Here is a 21,240-nt window from a genome sequence, read left to right as displayed (position 1 = left end):
TTCCTGTGTTTATAGTTATTACTGATTTACCACATTTATCAAAAGATTCTCTGTTTAAAATGAACAAACATATTATTGATTATAGACTCATATGATCAGGGTGTCGGAGGGGGGGGATATGTAAAATGGGAGATCATAGTTACATGAACACTTTTCAGTTTTCAGTTATGATGAGTCTTTGGGTGTGGCAGTGTAATTACCCTCCCATCCACTAGGTGGATCTTTGAGCTCAGAATGTGCACAGATCAGAACATGAGTCTGAACTAAGGTTCATGGGAACTGTAGTACAGTCTCACTGAACAGCAAGCGAGCCAACATCCAACAAGTTTAAATGATATTTTGATTAAAATTGAAAGGCAAATATATCAAATTACAACACATTTAAAACGGAAGTTGCACCAACATGTTTTATTATGAGATCAGCAGCAAACCTCCTGTTAACAATCCTGTTAATTAAGTTTAATAAGTGGAGGTTTTGAATATCAAGAATTGAGATTTGATTACACAAAACACACTGATGTATTTGCATAACTAAAACAGACAATTTACAAGAACTGATTTATGTGTTATTTGTAAAATTAAATTACATATTAAATTAAATTACATTGTAAAAAAATCTATATGTTTTATTTGTTTTTAATTTCTTGCAACGCATGTCATGTAATAAAATGTTAAAATATATTAATTACTTAGGGTTTTGTGTAAACGGAACTTCAAATAATAATAATAATCATAATAATAATTGCTATTATTATTATTATTATTATTATTATAGTTATTGTTATTATCTATAATAATATGTGTAATTTAAAAAAATCCTATATAAAATAAAAGTCCCTGCTCTCTGGTCTGGAAGGTTCCAGGCGGAGCGGTTGTTCTCTACCCACAGTGCAGTGCGGTTCCTCCTCTCTCCGCTCCATCATGTCTGTGCTGGACGGTCCGCTCAATGTTCTCGGTCAGAGGACCACCGGAGAGTCCGTCCGGACTCAGAATGGTGAGTTTTAGACCAGACCGGGACCGAGATCTGCTCCCAGCACTCTTTTACCGGACCGGGAGCGAAAACTCTCGGAATTAGTGCCTTTTACCCGCCGGTGCTAATGCTAATGCTAATGCTAACACCCCACCTGTCTCCACGTGCAGATTAAAGCTGCTCAGTTTCGCCCTCGGTTTAATTAATTACTGCTGATTATTATTAATGCGGTTATTTGGGGGCTGTTTTATCGCTCGTGCGCACCTGTGTGTGCTGGTGTGTGTATTGGTGTGTGTTTATGAGCAGACCGTTATGTTTGCTGTCAGTGTTGCCGGCTCCGCCCGTTAGCCTGCCGGCTACTGTTATTAGCCTGTTGTTCAGCATCAGGATTATTAGCTGATTAATTAGTCAATAATAAAGACTTTAAAACCTAAAACCTTAAAGCTGTTGTTCCGTGGTGGTCCTGGGAGCTAAGGCTGCTCGCGCGGTGTGTGCAGGGTCATTACGGTATTTTAGTGTTTTAGGTTCTCTGATCCTGCAGAAGCTGCAATATGCAAATGAGCCTCAGATCAGTCTTATAAATCAGTCACAGAGTGATTAGGATGATCTGATCAGTATCAGACATTATAGATCACTTTCTGGGGATGTTTAATTTTTTGGGTTGTGGGCCAAAAAAGTTGTGAGATTAGCAAAAAATAAAAATAGCAGATAATAATAATAATAATAATAATTATTAATAATAATTAAAAAACTCTGGAGGGAAACAGTGTCCTGTATGCTCGGGACACTTCTATAGACTAATAAAGGTGAAGTGTCCGCAGTGTACTGACCCCTCGGTGTCCCGGTATGTGATTTGTGGAGATGCGTGTCCATGTACACGCCAAAGTTCAGAGCTGGACAAACCCGTGTGATTTGATGGTGTCTTTTAATCTCTGCGGTTCTTTTCTCCCTGTCCCACAGTCATGGCTGCGGCCTCCATCGCCAACATCGTCAAGAGCTCCCTTGGTCCTGTAGGACTGGACAAGATGTTGGTCGACGACATCGGAGTAAGTGCAGCCGCTTCAGTGGCCGAGCCTGTTCCTGTTTGAAGGCTTTCTGTGCAAATCCTAACGTCCTCAGTGCGTGCTTCTCTTTACCGCAGGACGTCACCATTACAAACGATGGGGCCACCATCCTGAAGCTGCTGGAGGTGGAGCATCCTGCGGCTAAGGTCCTCTGTGAGCTGGCAGACCTGCAGGACAAGGAGGTTGGAGATGGAACCACGTCTGTGGTAAGGCATCAGTTCAGCCGCCTTCCCTTCTGATTTAGGCGAAGTCGTTCTTGCAGCGTCGGAGTCTCTCGTCAGTTTGGGATTCAACACTTAAAGCTGCAGTTTCTGACATTTAAATTGACGGACAGCACGACACCACTGTCAGTCCGGCTCAAGCCTGAAGTAAGTTATGTACATTAGCCCTGCAGGCTGGAGATGTTAAGGCCCGGTCCAAGTGCTTGACGCCTCAAAACCCACCTGAAAGTCTGCAGGTGATTATTATTAAAGGAATTTAGAGCAGGTTTAGAGGGGAAGTCTGCCCCTCCGTAGTTTCATTTGCATATTTGAACATGTCAAATGAACTTGCCCCCTCTAAACAGACCCACTGAACTTGGCCCACCTCCTGAGATGTTCTCACTGTAGCCCCTTTCAGACATTCCCAGTACCCCAGACCTTTTCCAGACACGACCTGGAGGAGCTGCATTTGTTAAGACGAGGATTTTCATACTAGTGGGGCTGGCAGGGTGACGTCTGGGTAATGTCCGAGTAAGCCTTTGCGTGAGTAGAGCAGGTCCTGCGATTCTACACCCAGCACAGACGCTCCCCCTTGCCTAAAGCACACGGAAAATGTCCTGTAGTCACAAAACATCTGACACGGAAAATCTCTGACTGTGTGTGTGAAAGGGCAACTTCGGATAATGTCTGGACCAGATTTTCGTGGTCAAATGGTTTAGGGCAGTGGTTCCCAACCCTGGTCCTGGACGTTCTAGTGGTTTCCTGCTTTAATGCACCACCTTCAGCTCAGGACGGGCGTGCTGAAGAGCGGGGCAGGGAGACCTCCAGGAGCAGGGTTGGGAGCCACTGGATTAGGGCAATGTGTGGTTGGTGTGTTAAGCTGCAAGGCTGCCGGCCTGAGTGCACGTCCTGTTTAAGTACCACCCTCCTGCTGCTCATCAGGGTGTGTGGCTATGCTAACAGGGTAGAGGAACTCTGCCAGAGTCTGAAGGGTCTGCAGCTTCTCTCCTGCAGCCTCTATATGAACTGACAGTACAGTTAAAACACGCTGCTCCTCAGTCCTCCTTCAGTTCAAGCCTGTTGGGTTTCTGATCTTCTCCTGCGTGTTTGTAGGTGATCATCGCCGCAGAGCTGTTGAAGAGTGCAGATGAGCTGGTGAAACAGAAGATCCACCCCACCTCCATCATCAGCGGGTACAGGCTCGCCTGCAAGTAAGAGACCTCCACCTTCCACCTGTCTGAAGAAGCTCGGTGTCCAAGAGCCTGTAGGGTATTAACAGGGACTTTGCTGCAGTAACAGCCTTTACTCTTCTGGGGAGGCTTTGTTAACACTTTGTTGGAACATTGCTGTGAGGAGGATTTGATTGAATTCAGACACATTAGAGATCTCATAATCAGTGTGATCCGGTTCAGGTACTGGTGTTGGATGATCACTTCTAGTACTGACACTCCAGCACGTCGCAAAGGTGTCGGATGGCGCTCCATCATCAGTCCAGAAAACCACACAGCCCAATGCTGGGTGGGCTTTATACCCCTCTACCCTGCTCAGTGCTTTTCTGTGGAGATTATACAGCGGCTGGTCTCACCAGTGGGGGCGTCTTAACCCCTTGAACCCCTTGAAGTTTATAATTTGGTCATGAATCCTTACGATTTATTTTGGTAAGACTTATGAAATTGGTGTCCGTTCTAACAGTAATGTACTTAAGGTTAGGCCCCGCCCACTCAGAATGAGGTAATAAGGAGTGTTTTAGGCTACACTGCTTTTCAAACGAGGCCCAAAACAGGGCAGCCAATCAGAACAGCGGTTATGTGCATACATCAGGCTTAGGCACAGTAATAAAATTGGCCTGGTTAGTTTAAAGGGATGAAGAGAGGCTGTGGTTGTGGAGCTTTAGGACTGTGACTGATGCATAAACCCATGAATTTAAAAATGTATTTGTTTTATTTTTTTTAGGGAAGCCGTGCGCTACATCAATGAGAATCTGACCATTGGCACAGATGACCTGGGCAGAGAGTGTTTGGTGAATGCTGCCAAGACCTCAATGTCCTCCAAAATCATCGGAGTGTATCCTCTCACTGCTTACGGGCCTTACCGAAGAGTACTGGCTGATGAGAGCCTCAGATTCTCAGAGCTGAGAGTGAATTAACGGAGGCTGCTCAGCTTTCCACTCATTAGGTTAATTAGAAAAGCTTCATCAAACCAAATCACCAAAACATCAGCAATACAGACATGAACCCCCATGAGTAATGAAAGTAATTGTGATGATTATTATTATTATTAATAATAATAATTAATAATAATACTAGTAGTAATTCATGTTGGTCATGTCATGAATGAGTCTTTGCCTGGTAATCAGCTGAGCTGTAGGTGTGTCCAGTGCAGGCAGTAGTTCTATTATAGGCTGGGAAGGTCCTGCTGTAGAGCTGCGGTTTCCAGTACAGGTACGGTGTTGATCCTTGACAACTGACCCCTCAGTGATGCAGACTTCTTTGCTAACATGGTGGTGGACGCTGCAATCGCAGTGAAGTTCGTAGACGGTAAAGGAGTGGCTCGTTACCCCATCAACTCTGTCAACGTGCTGAAAGCCCACGGCCGCAGCCAGAAGGAGAGCTTCCTCGTCAACGGATACGCGCTCAACTGCACCGTCGGCTCACAAGGTGTGTGTGTGTGTGTGTGTGTGTGTGTGTGTGTGTGTGTGTGTGTGTGTGTGTGTGTGTGTGTGTGTGTGTGTGTGTGTGAGTGAGAGACTAAACTTGAAAATGGCAAGCTTATTATGACCTATTAAAGCTTGTTGATGCAGTGTACTATTATGTGTACATGTTGACAGGCTACTATAGCCAGTAAACCATTGAGACTTTATGGACATAAGTATTGGGACGTCTGCTTATTCACTGTTCCTTCTGAAATCAGGGCTATGAAAAGTTTATCCTGCTTTTCTTGGAGTAAATGTCTCTCTTGTCCAGGGAAGAAGGCTTTGTGCTAGATTTTGAACATTGCTGTGAGGATTTGATTTTGAGATGGTTCTTGTGGTTTTCTCAGGTATGTTGAAGCGCGTGCAGAACGCCAAGGTTGCCTGTCTGGACTTCAGCCTGCAGAAGACGAAGATGAAACTCGGAGTGCAGGTCGTCATCAGCGACCCAGAGAAGCTCGACCAGATCAGACAGAGGTACGGCCGAGCTCCGGCTCAGACAGCGTCGTCCGAGGTCCCATTTCTATTGCTGCCGCACTGTTACAGTAGTGTGTGTAGTTATACGCGTGGGATACATCAAAGTCGACCCGAAGCTTCTCACACAGATGCACACACACTCTTGTGTTTCTGAAGTGTCTTTTGGCTGAACATGACTCTGATTTCTGAACACAGCTGTATGTAGCTGACGTTGAATTTATTTAATTCTTTTTTCTTTATTAATAGTTAAAGTAAACTGTGTTTTTTCAAATTAATATTTAAAGGAAACTGGAGTGCATATGCAGTCATAGTTTGCACTCATTATTTATTTGTTTGTTTTATTAATTTTATGTAAATCAGAGAGTCCGACATCACCAAGGAGCGCATCCAGAAGATCTTGGCGTCCGGGGCGAACGTTGTCCTGACGACAGGTGGAATCGATGACATGTGTCTGAAGTACTTTGTTGATGCCGGAGCCATGGCCGTCCGCCGCGTGCTCCATAGGGACCTCAAACGCATCGCCAAGGCCACCGGCGGTAAGCCTGGTTATTCTCGATGTGGCTCAGGGGTGGGCGACTGAGGGCCGGAGTCCAGCACTGTTTGGTAGTTCGCTTTTACTGCACACGCACACACACGCACACCCCTCCCTCTGTAAACCTGGTAGATTTGAACCAGATCTGTTTAAGCAGGCAAATCACCAAACTGTGGAGAATCTGGACTCCTGCACTGGAGGCTCCTCTTCTGACCGGTCCCATTTCTATTGCTGCCACACGAACGTTGGTGTGTGTGTAGTTATACGCGTGGGATACATAAAGACCAACCCAAAGCTTCTCACACAGAGATACAAACACACACTCTTGTATTTCTGACGTGTCTTTGGTTTGTACACGGCTCCACGTTTCCGAGCGATGGAGTTTCTACCCCTTTGTTCTTGCGTTAGATTTGTGTTATGTGGTTCTAATCCCAGATCTAGAACATTTGTGCTCTGAAATGAGAGAACTGCTCTAAATGAAACCTCCTGGAACTTTGAAGCTTCACAAGCTTGTTTCCACCTGGCGTTAACATGTGCTTCAGATCCGGGTAGTATCTGGATCTGCTTTGGCCGGGTTTCTGTTTTCCACTTTCTCTAAAATGCATTCCCAGTTTTCCTCAGAAAAGAACATTAACTGGAACATCATTGCCATTAAGCCTCCTCTCAGTGGTGGTGGTCTGGCTTGGGAACTTTGGGAATGGCAGGGGTTCTGTATTGCGGTAGAACAGTTACCGTAACGGCTCCATTCAGAAACGAGAGGCTATTTAAACGGCAAGGGAACACGCACTGCAATCAATCATCTCCCAGTGAACAAGCGCAAGTGCCCTCTCTCTCTCACACACACACACACACACACACACACACACACACACACACACACACACACACACACACACAGAGAGAAACCAAGATCCATAAAAGTAATGATTACCAGACCCTATCCCTGGACTTCTGGCTAAAGGGCTATTATTTGCATACTGGTGTATCTTTTATATCTTTAACCAGTGACTGTGCTGCTGCTCTTTTCGGACCCCCGTGATGGTGCCAGTAGATTTGTCTCCTATATCTGATCAGTCGTATAACTAATGTGTATGATCTCCGTCTGCAGCCACCATCTGCCCGTCTCTGTCCAACCTGGAGGGTGAGGAGACGTTCGAGGTGGCCATGCTGGGCCAGGCGGAGGAGGTTGTGCAGGAGAGGGTGTGTGACGACGAGCTCATCCTTATCAAGAAGTAAGAAAGTCTTCACATGTGAAACCGATTGGCTGAGCAGGAACCTGCTCAGATTAAACCAGGGTCTGAGCCTCATCTGTATCTGATCAGATTTAGATTCTGGTTGAATTTTAAAACAAGGCAAAATCGAACTGCTTTATCAGTCCACACCGATCCTCCATGCTGAAATCAGCCGGTGCAGAACATTGTCCACTTTTTGAGGCCTGGTTACAGATTTAGGACACAGCATAGTTTAATGTGGTCACGTCATAAAAATAAATAAATTTAAGAGTAAAAATTTGACCAAGCAAATCCTAATAGAATTTATAAGCTGGTCTGACAGCCGTGCAATCCTGCTAATGCGGGTTGTTATTATTTATTGATTGATTGATTGATTGATTGATTGCGAGATGCCAAAAAACAGATCGGGTCATCAGATCTGTTCCTTGAATTCTGTTACCCGTCCTGGATTTGGTGATCACTGGATACTAAAGGAACAGCTGATGTAATGATTGGTTGGCCATGTAGTATCGTACCTACCAAGTATCACAGGAATTGAACCTGGGTTCGAGGTCCATATTTGAAGACCTCTGCCACAGAGGACCCACTTTTGGCTTCATAAAGATCTGAGTGTGTTGAACAGATGTGTGAGAACCACAATTTCCTACAGAACCTTCCGAATCCAGAACCATCTGAAACACCTTTTATTCACACTGAAGGTTCTGACCCGCTGCCCGTCTCTCTCCTCAGCACAAAGGCGCGTACATCGGCCTCTATAATCCTGCGAGGCGCGAATGATTTCATGTGTGACGAGATGGAGCGCTCGCTGCACGACGCCCTGTGTGTGGTCAAGAGGGTTCTGGAGTCCAAGTCTGTGGTTCCAGGAGGAGGCGCCGTGGAGGCGGCGCTGTCCATCTACTTGGAGAACTACGCCACCAGCATGGTAGGAGTCTTTATCAGGGTGTGTGTGTGTGTGTGTGTGGGAGGGAGGGAGGGAGAGTGTGGTGTGAAGGTTTGTCTCTGGGGTGTATATTTGAGCTCCCATTTAATTCACTGCCGTGTCTGTGTGATGGTGCGTGCAGTTATACGCGTGGGAGACAGAAAGTTGGTCCTGAGCAGTAACGAAGGCGGCTCCACTGAGGGCGTCACCTACTCTGCTTAGGACAAACACACAGTTTAACACACACACCTGATCTGCTGTGCACTGTCTGGTTATTAGGGAACCTCAGGACCCAGGTCCTGGCAGCAGAGTGTAAAATGACTATCTACTAATTTCATTTAATCAGGAATTATTTAGTAAACTTGTCAAATTTCACCATTTTCAAAGATTTCAGAATCAATGCAGACAGAACACAGCATGTTTTTGGGGAAATGCTTTGGATGTTATAGTGGTTACGGCTTGAATGCTCATGAGCTGGCTGTAAATGTCTGTGTTCAGGGTTCCCGGGAGCAGCTGGCTATAGCAGAGTTCGCTCGCTCACTCTTGGTCATTCCCAAGACTCTGGCGGTGAACGCTGCTCAGGACTCCACTGATCTGGTGGCCAAACTGAGGGCCTTCCACAACGAGGCCCAGGTCAACCCCGAGCGCAAAAACCTGAAGTGGTGAGTCTCACAGACACCGGGATGAGCTGTGTTAGTTTACTATACCAGTTTCTCACTGGAAATGTAGCTTTAAATGGTTTTGGACTGGTAAAATCCATATCCCAGTCCATAACTGGAAGACAGAACTTTATATGGTACCAGCAGAGATCCTGCTGGTTCATGTTTTTAATTGAGACTTGAACGTGTTTGTCAAAGTTTACCGGCTGATCTTCTGAACCAGCCGCGACTGACTCTTCTATCTGTGCTGTAGGATCGGTTTGGACCTGGTGAACGGGAAGCCCAGGGACAACAAGCAGGCGGGTGTCTACGAGCCCACCATGGTCAAGACCAAAAGTCTGAAGTTCGCCACTGAAGCTGCCATCACTATTCTCCGCATTGACGACCTCATCAAGCTCTTCCCCGACCAGAAAGAGGGCGGCCCCTCTTACCAGGATGCCGTTCAGTCCGGCTCTCTGGAGGGGTGAATCCGGCCTCCGCTTTGGCTGTGACGTCGCACTCCGCTCGGCTGTCCATATTTATGACCATCCCCCACAATGTCAGCAGTTGTAGTGTAAGACCATGCACTTTGCTTGTTACTTCTGTTTTTGCTACCATGGCAACTCTGCTAAGTGTTGCTAAGTGAACTGTAACTAACGATAATTTGTTATTGGTCTCCTGGAAGGAAATAAACACATTTGCGTTTGACTGAATTTGTCTCGGTTTGTCCCTGGAGGTTTAGGTTAAGTTTGGAAAATGCGCCCTCTAGTGGATTGGAGTACATTTATTAGAGACAGTTGTGGGGAGGGGGGGCATGTAAGTCGAAGTTAACATTTTAATGTAATACAATAAATACATAAAAGCACCTTTCATGCCTGGAAATCCAGCCTTGAGCACCATTTCACACAAAAAAGGACCACATCCTGAACTCCTCCTCCTGGCCCTCAAGCCTTATATACACCCACCTCCCAGTTCAACCCACCTCCACCCCGTCTCCTCCCTTTCTTCCATCACTCACCACACCAACAGGGGGTCCAGCTGATCACGGACCCCAAATAGAACCAATAACTAAAGGCATATTTGGTATCATTTACATTGGCGGAAGCTAGGCTAATGTTGCTAACAAACAAATACGAAGCCTGGATGCGATTCAAGCGAGGCAGGCAGGCGCTTCCCAAGAGGAGAGTGGTGACGATCTAAGATCAGTGTTTGTTAGCAGTGTTAGCCTAGCGTCCTCTTTTCTGAAGGTGGGAAGCGCACCGCTTGGCTGTATTTGGGGTCAGTGATCAGTCTTGTAATCTGATTTATTTTTCGCTGAACTTTTTCTTTAATTATGGCCGTCAGCTCTGATAGCTGTGAGTGTGTTCTAATCTGCAGTGATGAAATTGTGACTGACCCGTAGTTAAATATAGTTAAAGCCCCTCCTTTCCGTCCTGCTGACCTGAGCCGTTGGACGTTTTTGACCCCTTTCCCTGTCCATCCAGGATAGTGTATTTACACAGGACTGAGCGAAGTGAAGGCATTACACACAGTATACAGCTCATTTAAGGAGAGAGGACGGTTGGAGGATTGGAGCTGATGATCTACACACCATGCACTAGAACGTCTGCGGGGAAATCAGAATTTGGGCTGGTTGCACCAACAGGTCTTAATTAAGTGGTCTGTCCTCAAGACCCTTTTCCAGAAGAGCTCAAATCTAGCCAGTGGAGCTGGATGTAACACTGCTGTTAAAGGTCAAAACGTACATACATTATATGGACAAAAGTATTGGGACACCACCTCATTCATTGTTTCTTCTGAAATCAAGGATATTAAAAATAGTTGATCTTGCTTTTGTTAGAAGAACTGTCTCTACTGTCCAGGGTTCTTCCCTTTCTACCACATTTTGGATGGAGCTCCACCACCATCATTCCAGAGAACACAGTTCTTCCACTGCTCCACAGCTTCTCAATGCTGGGGGGCTTTATACCCCTCTATAGCCCACGCCTGGCATTAGGCAGCATGGTGCCCATAGGTTCATGATTACTATCTGCTCCAGAGAGTCCTATTCTATTGGCAGTACTTCTTCTCTACAGGAACTAGACAAGCTGTGTGTGCATTTGCACATCTATGTCTGCAATGGGTGCAACTTAGATGCATTCATTAGAAGAGGTGTCCACAAACATTTGGACATATAGTGTAGTACTACTGGCTATGGGTAACATGGCGTCATGACCCCTCCTTTCTCACCAATCACCTCTGAAATGCACCACTGCTAGATGTGCCACCAGTCGAGGAATAAGGAATTTCTGGACATTTGCTGGACATTTGCTGGACATTTGGCCACCCCGCCCCCCCAGAGTAAGTTCTGTTGGTGCATCCAGCCCTACATGACCTAAAACTGCAGTTGCTACTTAAAATGTATCCTCAGCTGTACAGAAGTCTGAAGCCTGGCCTGGGTTTCCTGAAAGCATCTTCTTAAATGGTAGAGCGAGCATCCTGTAGAACACTCTCTCTACCAGCCAAGGTGATCCTCACGCTAAGATGCTTTTGGGAAACTGGACCCTGGTTTTCAGATAGAAAGCAGACCTGCTTAACCCAGTCCTTAATGTCTGTAAATCTTAATCGTCCACCCGCATCTCGATCCGCTCCCCCGATGACGTCTGGGAGACCCAAAGGACAGCATTCACTGAAGAAGACCTGCTACAGAGAACATCCGGTCTGGAGACCAGCTCAGGCCAGCTTGCACTGGCCGGAGTCCCCATGGATCCAGTGGCATATCTGAGCAAACTTCGCCGGCGTGATCCTGACCGCCACGTTGTAGTCCCTGTGTGCTCCGTTCACGTCCACCCGCTTGTGCCCTGAGAACACGCCAATGACCTTCCTCCTCCACTTCTTCGTACCAGCCGCACTTCTGCCAGGCTCACCCAGCCTCACGTAGACTCCCGCTCCACTGGAGCCCTGCTGAGCGTCACAATACTGGTACATCAGGTCTTTGGACTCTTCAGAAACGGAGCAGAAGCGGTACACGACCTTCCCCGGGTAGTCGTCGTCGAAGCCAGAGAAGTGCACCCTGGCAGCTGGGATCTGCTTGACTAGCGGAACCACGCCCAGGTCCATGTGCTTTACCCGGGGCCCTCGCTTCAGCTCCAGCAAGGCGTAGTCGTAGTCCAAAGCCCGTTTATTGCCCACCTCCTTCATCCAGCCTTTGGGAACATACGTCTGCTTGACCCGTGTCCAGCGGAGCCCCGGTTGCTTAAGCTCCTTGTGTTCCTCACCAAACAAGGACTGGCCAATCAGAGCGCTTCGTTTGACCCGATTCATCCCCTTCCTCTCCTTCGTCCTCTTCCTTTTCTCTCCTCGCTGTTCTCCTACGTCTTGCGCCTCCGGCCTCATTTCCTTCCTTCTGCTCTTCTTGCCTCCTCTACCTCTGCCTCGTTTGGAGCGCAGCTTCATCACTCCTACCCGCAGCCTCCTGCTTCCTTTCAGGTAGTCTTTCCCGTCGTGGACACAGTGGGCAGCCGTCAGGACGTGTTTGGGAGACACGAGGATCCCTGAGCATCCAGTGGAAAGCTTCACCGAGGCAGAAAATGGGTAGTTGGTTACGAAATGCCTGTCGGTGATCACGAAGCGGCCATCCGTGCCGTAAACCTGCCGTCTCCTTCGGTTCAGGCCTGCAGGTGAAGCAGCAGGAGGTACTGAGATGTTCCTCACATTCTGGAAACCCTCCAGCGCCACCTCGGTGAGGGTACGCGTCCCGTTCTCAAACAGCGTCTCGTAGGACAGGAGCTGCTCCAGCTCCGCAGGCCCTGGTTCTGGAAGGTTCCTTTGGCACTCAATCCCACACACTGCTCCTGGATTGCTGGGATGGCTGAACATGGGGTTTTGTAGCCGTACCGTTTGTTTGTCCACAACCTGCAGCGCCCCGGCCCAGCTGAGGTCTCCATCACTGACCACGTCTCCCAGGGCTGCTGAGACTGCCAGAGCCCAGACTGCCGTCCAGTGTAGAAGAGCCAGAAGCCGACAGTCCATCGCTCCACCTCGGCCTGAGGAACGAGAATGTACAGCATCACTACACACTCCTGCACACTCTTACACACTCCTACAAACTCCTGCACACTCATACACACTCCTGCACACTCCTACACACTCCTACAAACTCCTGCACACTCATACACACTTCTACACACTCTTACACACTCCTACACACTACTACACACTCCTACACACCCATACACACTCCTACACACTACTACACACTCCTACACACCCATACACACTCCTGCACACTCATACACACTCCTACACACTCCTACACACTCTTACACACTCCTACAAACTACTACACACTCCTACACACTCTTACACACTCCTACAAACTACTACACACTCCTGCACACTCCTACACACTCCAACAAACTACTACACACTCCTACAAACTACTACACACTCCTACACACTCCTGCACACTCCTACACACTCCTACACACTCCTGCACACTCCTACAGACTCCTGCACACTCATACACACTACTACACACTCCTGCACACTCCTACAGACTCCTGCACACTCCTACAGACTCCTGCACACTACTACAAACTCCTACACACTCCTACAGACTCCTGCACACTCCTACAAACTCCTACACACTACTACACACTCCTACAGACTCCTGCACACTACTACAAACTCCTACACACTCCTACAGACTCCTGCACACTACTACAAACTCCTACACACTCCTACAGACTCCTGCACACTACTACAAACTCCTACAAACTCCTACACACTACTACACACTCCTGCACACTCCTACAAACTCCTACACACTACTACACACTCCTACAGACTCCTGCACACTCCTACACACTACTACACACTCCTGCACACTCCTACAGACTCCTGCACACTCCTACACACTACTACACACTCCTGCACACTCCTACAGACTCCTGCACACTCCTACACACTCCTACATACTTCTACACACTCCTGCACACTCCTACACACTCCTACAAACTCCTACACACTCCTACACACTCCTACATACTTCTACACACTCCTAAAAATAGCTATATAAAATTGCTAATAACCAAGTAGCAAATTAGCCCATATCCAAGGTAAAGTTAGCAAATAGACTCAATCACAAAACTGGAAAATCCCTTTAAACCCTGGTTAGCAAAAGAACTGATATCACAGACTATTATTAAATTAACTCTAAAAGTTACATTTATTCAATTTGACTAATCTAGCAAATGATTTGATTAGCTAATCACCTGATATCAGAGCTAACAATTAACTACCGGAGTGTGTCGTATTTCTTTTTATTTTGCCTTAGAAATCAGCTTTAATCTGAGATCCTGAATCTGATATAAATCTGATATAAATCTGATGTAAATCTAATGTTGTGTAGTTTTAGGTGAAGTTAAACTATAAATAGAAGAGAGGGTGCAGGCTGTGAGCGACAGCAGGGGGCGCTGCTGACTCATATTCCTCTGATAAAGCACAGTCATAACCTACAAAGACATGCAGAAGGCTGGGGTTGCAGTACCACTGCAACACCATAATAATAATAATAATAATGCAATAAAGGATCTCTATACATTACAGCCAACAGACGCCCGCAAGGAGGGGGCAGGGACATTTATAAAGCCTTAAAAACAAAAATGAGAATCTTTATGTTGTGCTGAGAGATTTAATACATAATTAAGCACAAATCTATAAATAATATATAAATCAATTAATCAATAATATGAATATAAAACAAACAAAGAAACATCACATAATGAAACTCTGAAGGTAGAAAATGTATTTAGTTTTCTCTAAAAGTAAAAGCCTGTTAATAAAACTCACCATCAGTTTAGAAATGATTCAATAAAGGATTGAGAGGTCAGTAAACAGGTGACCCTACCTGCAGCAGCAGCGGACAGTCTGTAGAACAGAGCACCCAGAGACCAGCATCCACACACTGAGACACAGCGGGGAGAGAGAGAGAGAGAGAGAGAGAGAGAGAGAGAGAGAGAGAGAGTGTGTGTGTGTTGGAGAGCATGCAACCAGCATCCGGAATCTAAGTGTGTGTGAGTGCTGTGTGTGAGGATGTGTGTGAGGATGTGTGTGTTTCTGTTCCTCACAACAAGTGGGGCAGGAACTAAACAGACAGACAGACAGACAGATAGCTGAGGAGTGAGTGAGTGTGTGAGTGCTGCTGGTGTGTGTACTGTGTAAATAAGTGTGAGGGGCTGTGATTAAGTGGGCTTTCTCTGAGTGCAGTTTGTGTTTATATACAGTGAATGGACGCCCACAGAAGAAGCCATGGCATTCACTCTCTCTCTCTCTCTCTCTCACACACACACACACTAACAATAAAGTAGTATATATATATATATGTATGTATGTATGTATGTATAAGGATATCCAGTGTGTATAGTACTTGTATTATACACTATACCGTGTGAGACGTCTGTTAGAGAGAAGGTTCATCAACACTCTGTCTCTCTCTCTCTGCTCCTCAGCTGGAGCTGTTATGATGACTGTTCATGTCTCTAATGCAGCCAAACCAAACACACACACACACACACACACACCTAAACCACACTACAAATATATCACAGACCCACACGCCACGTACAAACTCACACACTGCTGAGCTCTCAGTCTTCTCACCTTCACGTTCCTCCACGCGGTCATCTCCACTCACCACTGCCTCTAACACCAACACACCTGTTCAACCTGCAGAGACCCAGCTCATTACTCACTATCCACTATGAATTACTCAGTATCCGCTATTAATTATTCAGTATCCACTATGAATTATTCAGTATCCACTATGAATTACTCACTATCCACTATGAATTATTCAGTATCCACTATGAACTATTCTGTATCCACTATGAATTATTCAGTATCCACTATGAATTACTCACTATCCACTATGAATTATTCAGTATCCACTATGAACTATTCTGTATCCACTATGAATTATTCAGTATCCACTATGAATTACTCACTATCCACTATGAATTATTCAGTATCCACTATGAACTATTCTGTATCCACTATGAATTACTCAGTATCCACTATGAATTATTCAGTATCCACTATGAATTACTCAGTATCCACTATGAATTACTCAGTATCCGCTATTAATTATTCAGTATCCACTATGAATTACTCAGAATCCAAAATGAATTATTTAGTATCCACTAGTAATTGTTCCGTATGTCATATGAATTATACCGTATGTACAAGTCTTTTATTATTGACTATTAATTACTGAATATCCACTATGGTTTACTCCATGATGAATTCTTCAGTATCCATTATTAATTATTCAGTGTTTACTATGAATTATCCACTATCCACAATTTGACATCATCAGTATCCACTATGAATTATCTACTATACGTTTGTCAGGGTCTACTATAGATGTTACCTTATCTACCAGCATTTATTCCCTACCTATTAGGAATGATTGAGTATCCAGTATGAATTCCTCAGTAACTCTGCTGGTGAGACACTCAGCTCCTGCTGGATCAGTGTGTGGGTGTTGGCCTCCTGGTCTTGTCTGGTTATTGTCTTATAAATTGAGGCCAGAAGAAGAGGATCAGATGTTTGTGCTGCTGCTCCACAGAAATGGAGAGATCAGAGGTTAAGTCTCCCTCTCTCTCCCTCTCTCTCTCTCTCTCTCTCTCTCTGTCTCTCTCTGTCTCTCTCTCTGTCTGTCTCTCTCTCTCTCTGTCTCTCTCTCTCCCTCTCTCTCTCTCTCTCTCTCTCTGTCTCTCTCTCTGTCTGTCTCTCTCTCTCTCTGTCTCTTTCTGTCTCTCTCTCTCTCTCTCTCTGTCTCTCTCTGTCTCTCTCTCCCTCTCTCTCTCTCTGTCTGTCTCTCTCTCTCTCTGTCTCTCTCTCTCCCTCTCTCTCTCTCTCTCTCTCTCTCTCTGTCTCTCTCTCTGTCTGTCTCTCTCTCTCTCTGTCTCTTTCTGTCTCTCTCTCTCTCTCTCTCTCTCTCTCTGTCTCTCTCTGTCTCTCTCTCTCTCTCTCTCTCTCTCTCTCTCTCTATCACTTGGCATCTCAAAACTACCTCTGTCTCATCACTGCTGTCCAGCTCAGCACAAATCCAGCCTGCCTCTTCTGTTTTCTTATCTGGACAGCTGGACAGTCTCTCTGCTTCTGTAAAAACGTCCATCAGAAATATGAACGTCCGTGAAAATATCTGGGCTTCCCACGGGGGATAGGGGTCCCGTTACCTCTGACGAGAGGCCAACACAGCATTTCTCAATAAGGACATCCTACCAACAGTCAAACACGGTGGAGGCAGTGCAACAGTGCAGGGATGACCTGAAGGCTTTGGAGCAGCCTGGACTTGAACCCCGCTGAGATGCTGTGGGACCTCCAGTGAGGATTCCTGACTTTCAGATTTCCTGATCTCCAGATACGGAAAGCATTTGGCTGCAGCTGCTGAAGGTTGCACAACCAGTGACTAAGTTTGGGAGGCCATTACTTTTTCACATGTTTTTCGTATTATATTGTGTATGAAGATGAAACCATTTAGTGTTTGCAAGAAACAGGAAATCGGAAGAAATTCAGGGCACTGTCCAGAGATCTGGAAGACCTGGATGCTGATCAAGCTGGCTGACCAGTTTGGTCAGACTTGTCATACTGTTGGAACAGTGTGTTCCAGGCTAGTCATGCTAGTCAACCAGCTAGGTCATACGAGTCAACTGGTCAATCTGATTGACTAGTTTGGTTAAGTTGGTAATAATGGTTGAGTAGCTTTAGTCAGGCTGGCTGACAAATGTGGTCAAGCTAGACATACTGTTGGACTAAGTTGGTCATGCTGTTTGACCAGTTTGGTCAGGCTGGTCATACTGCTGGAACAGTATGGTCGAGCTAGTAATGCCGGTTAACCAGCTGGTCAATCATGCTGGTGGTCCAGACTGGTCAATCTGGTTGACTAGTTTGGTTAAATTGGTCATACTGGTTTACTAGCTTAGTCAAGCTGGTTGACAAATGTGGTTAAGATAACTACACTGGTTGACCAGTTTTGTCATGCAAATCATGCTGGTGGACCAGTACTGTCAGACTGGTTGACTAAGTAAACTTTACCCTAAACATTTGCTATACTGGTCAACCAGTTTAACCAGTATGAGCTTGTTTTCAGCAGGTTCAGAGTAGTAAGAGTGCTTCAAAACACCCACAGGACTGCACCCAGACGCCCCCACACACACACTCACACACAGTTCTGCAGAGGTCTGGGTTTGGTTTGCTTTTCTGTTCTTGATAAACGTGTTTATGGATCCAGTCGGATTCTCCGGCCTTCAAACTGGAGCAGATTCGAAACAGCAGAACCTCCAACCCAGCTTCACATTAAACTCCCTTCAGTCAGCCAAATCAATACAAACTGATCCCATAGACTGTGTGTGTGTGTGTGTGTGTGTGTGTGTGTGTAAGCAGGAGATGTTGGAATTCTTCAGAGGATCAGCTGATTAAGGGCTTTGTTTGCTTGTGAGTGGTCTCTAAGCTGCACCGTGTGTTTGGCATCCAGAGAAAACAGAACCCAGCCCAGCTCTGAGTTCTGTTTATTTACAGCCGCGCTGAGAGAGAACTGCCCCGGTTCCTTTAAGTCCAGTCACAGTTACACCTACAGGATTTAAAGGGCCCATTCTCACGGAAAACTCAACGCTCCTTACACGCTTTTATGACGTGCCTCAGTGTCCAGATATGGAAACTCAGCTACCAAATCAGCCCGCTCTGAAATCATCGGTTTTGTGATGTCACAAAAAACAACCTATTTAGCTTAGCTCCGCCCATTTACACCACAGTTATAAGGTTACTCAAAACAGCTAATTTACATATATCACTTGTTGAATTTGAATTTCCCAGTCCACCTTAAATAGTGCAGCTCATTTACATACACTGGTTATATGTATTTTTTTCCCCACCCCTTTAAAAACATATCTTATTTTTTTCTATTCCACCTTAAATGGTGCGGCTCTATGACATATATTTGTTTTATGCAAATGTTGTTGCTTGAATTTTCCAGTCCACCTTAAATGGTTTAGCTCATTTACATATATCTGCTGTCTGCAACAGTTTTGGCACCCCTTCTGAATTTGGATTTTTCCAGTCCACCTTAAATGGTGCAGCGGTTACATTCTGGCAGCAGGATGGAGACAAGGAACGCTGCACACCTTCTGTAGTGTGTGTGTGTGTGTGTGTGTGTGTGTGTAGGAGGCACTACACTGCTCCTACAGCTGTTTGCATGTACAGAGGTAGGTCTTCCAAACACACACATGCGGCGGCTCTGTGGACACACACACACTGATAAACACACAGTCAACCTCTGATGCCACGTCACGCTGAGGATGAGTCGGTTTCCGTGGCGATGAGGGGTCACAAGCAGGGCGGTTAGTTGATGTTCTAAGTGGAGCACTTCCAGGTCATTCATCACATACACACACTCCCTTGGCTGCATCAATCATTACACACACACACACACACACACACACACACACACTTGGATGAACATACACCCATAATCAAAACGACCAGTGTGTTCCCTCCCTCCCTCCTCTAACTCTCACTCTCTCTCTCTGGAAGGGGGGGCTTTGGCTCAAATTGTAGTCCAACCAAGCTAAAGGAGTTACACACTCACACACACTCTCACACACTCTCACACAAAGCCATGAGTCCAGACCTATCAGCTCTGGGGGAAGGCGAGGACGGGAGTTCATTAAACCACTGCAGCGTCTTTTTAACACTATTCCCTCTGTTTACCAGCGGGACGTCCCCTCTAACCCCCCAGTGTGACCAAATCTCTGACATTAGAGCTTCAGGTTATCTAGAATGGAGGGTTTCACACCAAACACACCAAGACCCCCACTCTGAATGACTGAGTGTTGACTTCTGAACCTGTTAATAATGCAGAGAATTTTCAAAAGTTGGTGGAGTTCCCCTTTTTACCTATGGCCTGGTTAGGAAACCTAACCGAGAGTGTGAGTTAGTGAGAGTGTGAACCTGAGTCAGTGCAGACCTTACTCGTGTGTGTGTGTGTGTGTGTGTGTGTGTGTGTGTGTGTGACTCCCTGTGAGCACACACTCTCACTCTTCCTCATCCTCCTCCTCCTCATTCCCCATGTGTGTGTCTGCCAGGCTGTGAGAGTGTGTGTTTTTCATTTGTTGGAAAAGATAATTAATCAAACTCCCCAAAAAACACAGACTTTTTATAAAGTTTATACAGCTGGAGAATCTCTCTCTCTCTCTCGCTCACTCTCTGTCTCTCTCTCTCGCTCACTCTCTGTCTCTCTCTCTCGCTCGCTCTCTGAAGCTGAGCTCAGCTCAGATATGAAATGTGGAGAACATTCTCTCATAATCACCATAATCATCTTTTCTCCTAATTACAGCTTCAGTGTTTCCTCATTTAACTCTCCGCTGGTTTTAACACACACACACACACACAATCATTTTTATACAGTGTCAGGACACTGGTTTCTGCTGGCGTTCCTCCCACCTCTGAAAACACACATGGTGAGTGGACTGGCTAAGTTAAATTGCTCCTGGGTGTGAGTGTGTGAGTGAACAGGTGTGTGTGTGGTACCCTGTGATGGATTGCTGCCCTGTCCAAGGGGCATTCCTGCCTCAATCCCAATGATTCCAATTATTCTGGCTCTAGACCCACCACGACCCTGACCAGAAAGAAGTGGATAATGATAAAATGTAGGTTCTGATATATAATAATATTATATCACATATGTATTATACATATATGTACATGTCTATATGTAAAGACAATGTATCCCATATGTATTATATCAATGTAAGTATCTATATGTAATAAGAATATATCCATTATATATTATATATATGTAAGTACCTATATATTATAATATTATATCCCATATGTATTATATATATGTGTAAGTATCTATATGTAATAAGAATATATCACATATACATTATATATAAGTATCTATATGTAATAAGAACATATCCCATATGCTTTATAAGAATATATCACATATACATTATATATAAGTATCTATATGTAATAAGAACATATCCCATATGCTTTATATATATGTAAGGATATATATATGTATGAATATATCCCATATGTATTATACAGTATATTCAAGTAAGTGTCTATATATAATCTATATATAGACACTATATATAATATATATAATATAGTGAGCTATATATACATGAGCTATAATATATGTCTATATTACAATAACACAGAGTCTAACACCATCAGGCTGCACACAGGAACCCCTGTGTATTCCAGTAACACTATCACCATAGCAACGCCTACCTGGCTGCATGCTGGTGAAGCTTAAAGAGCTTCTGCGTTTGGTAGAACAGTAAATTATGGTGATTCTTATTAATGATAAAGTGTGTGGGAGGTTCAAGTTTTACTCCAGAAGATCTCTCTCCACGGTGGAGCGAGAAGGCAGAGAGGTCACTGCGGGGTTCATGAGAACGTCCACTTTCTCGACATCAATAAATCATCATTCGTGTTCAGACTAATGGAGCTGTAATCTGT

The 21,240-nt window shown here is 45.3% G+C and overlaps 2 protein-coding genes and 1 non-coding gene across 3 annotated transcripts; 2 read left to right on the top strand and 1 right to left on the bottom strand.

Moving 5' to 3' along the window:
• The first annotated feature begins 903 nt into the window (after positions 1-903).
• Positions 904-9,434, top strand: tcp1 (t-complex 1). The gene is made up of 12 exons (XM_072696221.1): positions 904-994; positions 1,931-2,016; positions 2,112-2,240; positions 3,348-3,445; positions 4,188-4,298; positions 4,710-4,891; positions 5,274-5,400; positions 5,761-5,936; positions 7,041-7,164; positions 7,894-8,086; positions 8,582-8,745; positions 8,996-9,434. The coding sequence occupies exons 1-12, from the start codon at positions 922-924 to the stop codon at positions 9,207-9,209; spliced, it is 1,677 nt and encodes a 558-aa protein (XP_072552322.1). The 5' UTR covers positions 904-921; the 3' UTR covers positions 9,210-9,434.
• Positions 3,140-3,278, top strand: LOC140534986 (small nucleolar RNA SNORA29). Its single transcript, XR_011977524.1, has one exon. It is a non-coding gene; the product is annotated as a small nucleolar RNA SNORA29 (small nucleolar RNA).
• A 65-nt stretch (positions 9,435-9,499) lies between the features above and the next one.
• Positions 9,500-12,755, bottom strand: LOC140576696 (inactive serine protease 35). Its single transcript, XM_072696233.1, has one exon. It carries the CDS (start codon positions 12,730-12,732, stop codon positions 11,434-11,436), a length of 1,299 nt encoding a protein of 432 aa, XP_072552334.1. The 5' UTR covers positions 12,733-12,755; the 3' UTR covers positions 9,500-11,433.
• Between the last annotated feature and the right edge of the window lie 8,485 nt (positions 12,756-21,240).

The sequence above is a fragment of the Salminus brasiliensis genome, chromosome 14 (genome assembly GCF_030463535.1).
Source record: "Salminus brasiliensis chromosome 14, fSalBra1.hap2, whole genome shotgun sequence".
In the NCBI taxonomy this organism is placed as follows: domain Eukaryota; kingdom Metazoa; phylum Chordata; class Actinopteri; order Characiformes; family Bryconidae; genus Salminus; species Salminus brasiliensis.
This window is presented reverse-complemented; position numbering and strand designations above follow the sequence as displayed.

What these genes read in the sequence shown, in the direction of transcription:
- tcp1 (XM_072696221.1), top strand. Translation starts at nt 922, where the DNA reads ATGTCTGTGCTGGACGGTCCGCTCAATGTTCTCGGTCAGAGGACCACC. An exon ending in CATCGCCAAGGCCACCGGCG is followed by an intron (nt 5,937 to 7,040) that starts GTAAGCCTGGTT and finishes CTCCGTCTGCAG; the next exon opens with CCACCATCTGCCCGTCTCTG. An exon ending in GAGCGCAAAAACCTGAAGTG is followed by an intron (nt 8,746 to 8,995) that starts GTGAGTCTCACA and finishes TCTGTGCTGTAG; the next exon opens with GATCGGTTTGGACCTGGTGA.
- LOC140576696 (XM_072696233.1), bottom strand. Translation starts at nt 12,732, where the DNA reads ATGGACTGTCGGCTTCTGGCTCTTCTACACTGGACGGCAGTCTGGGCT.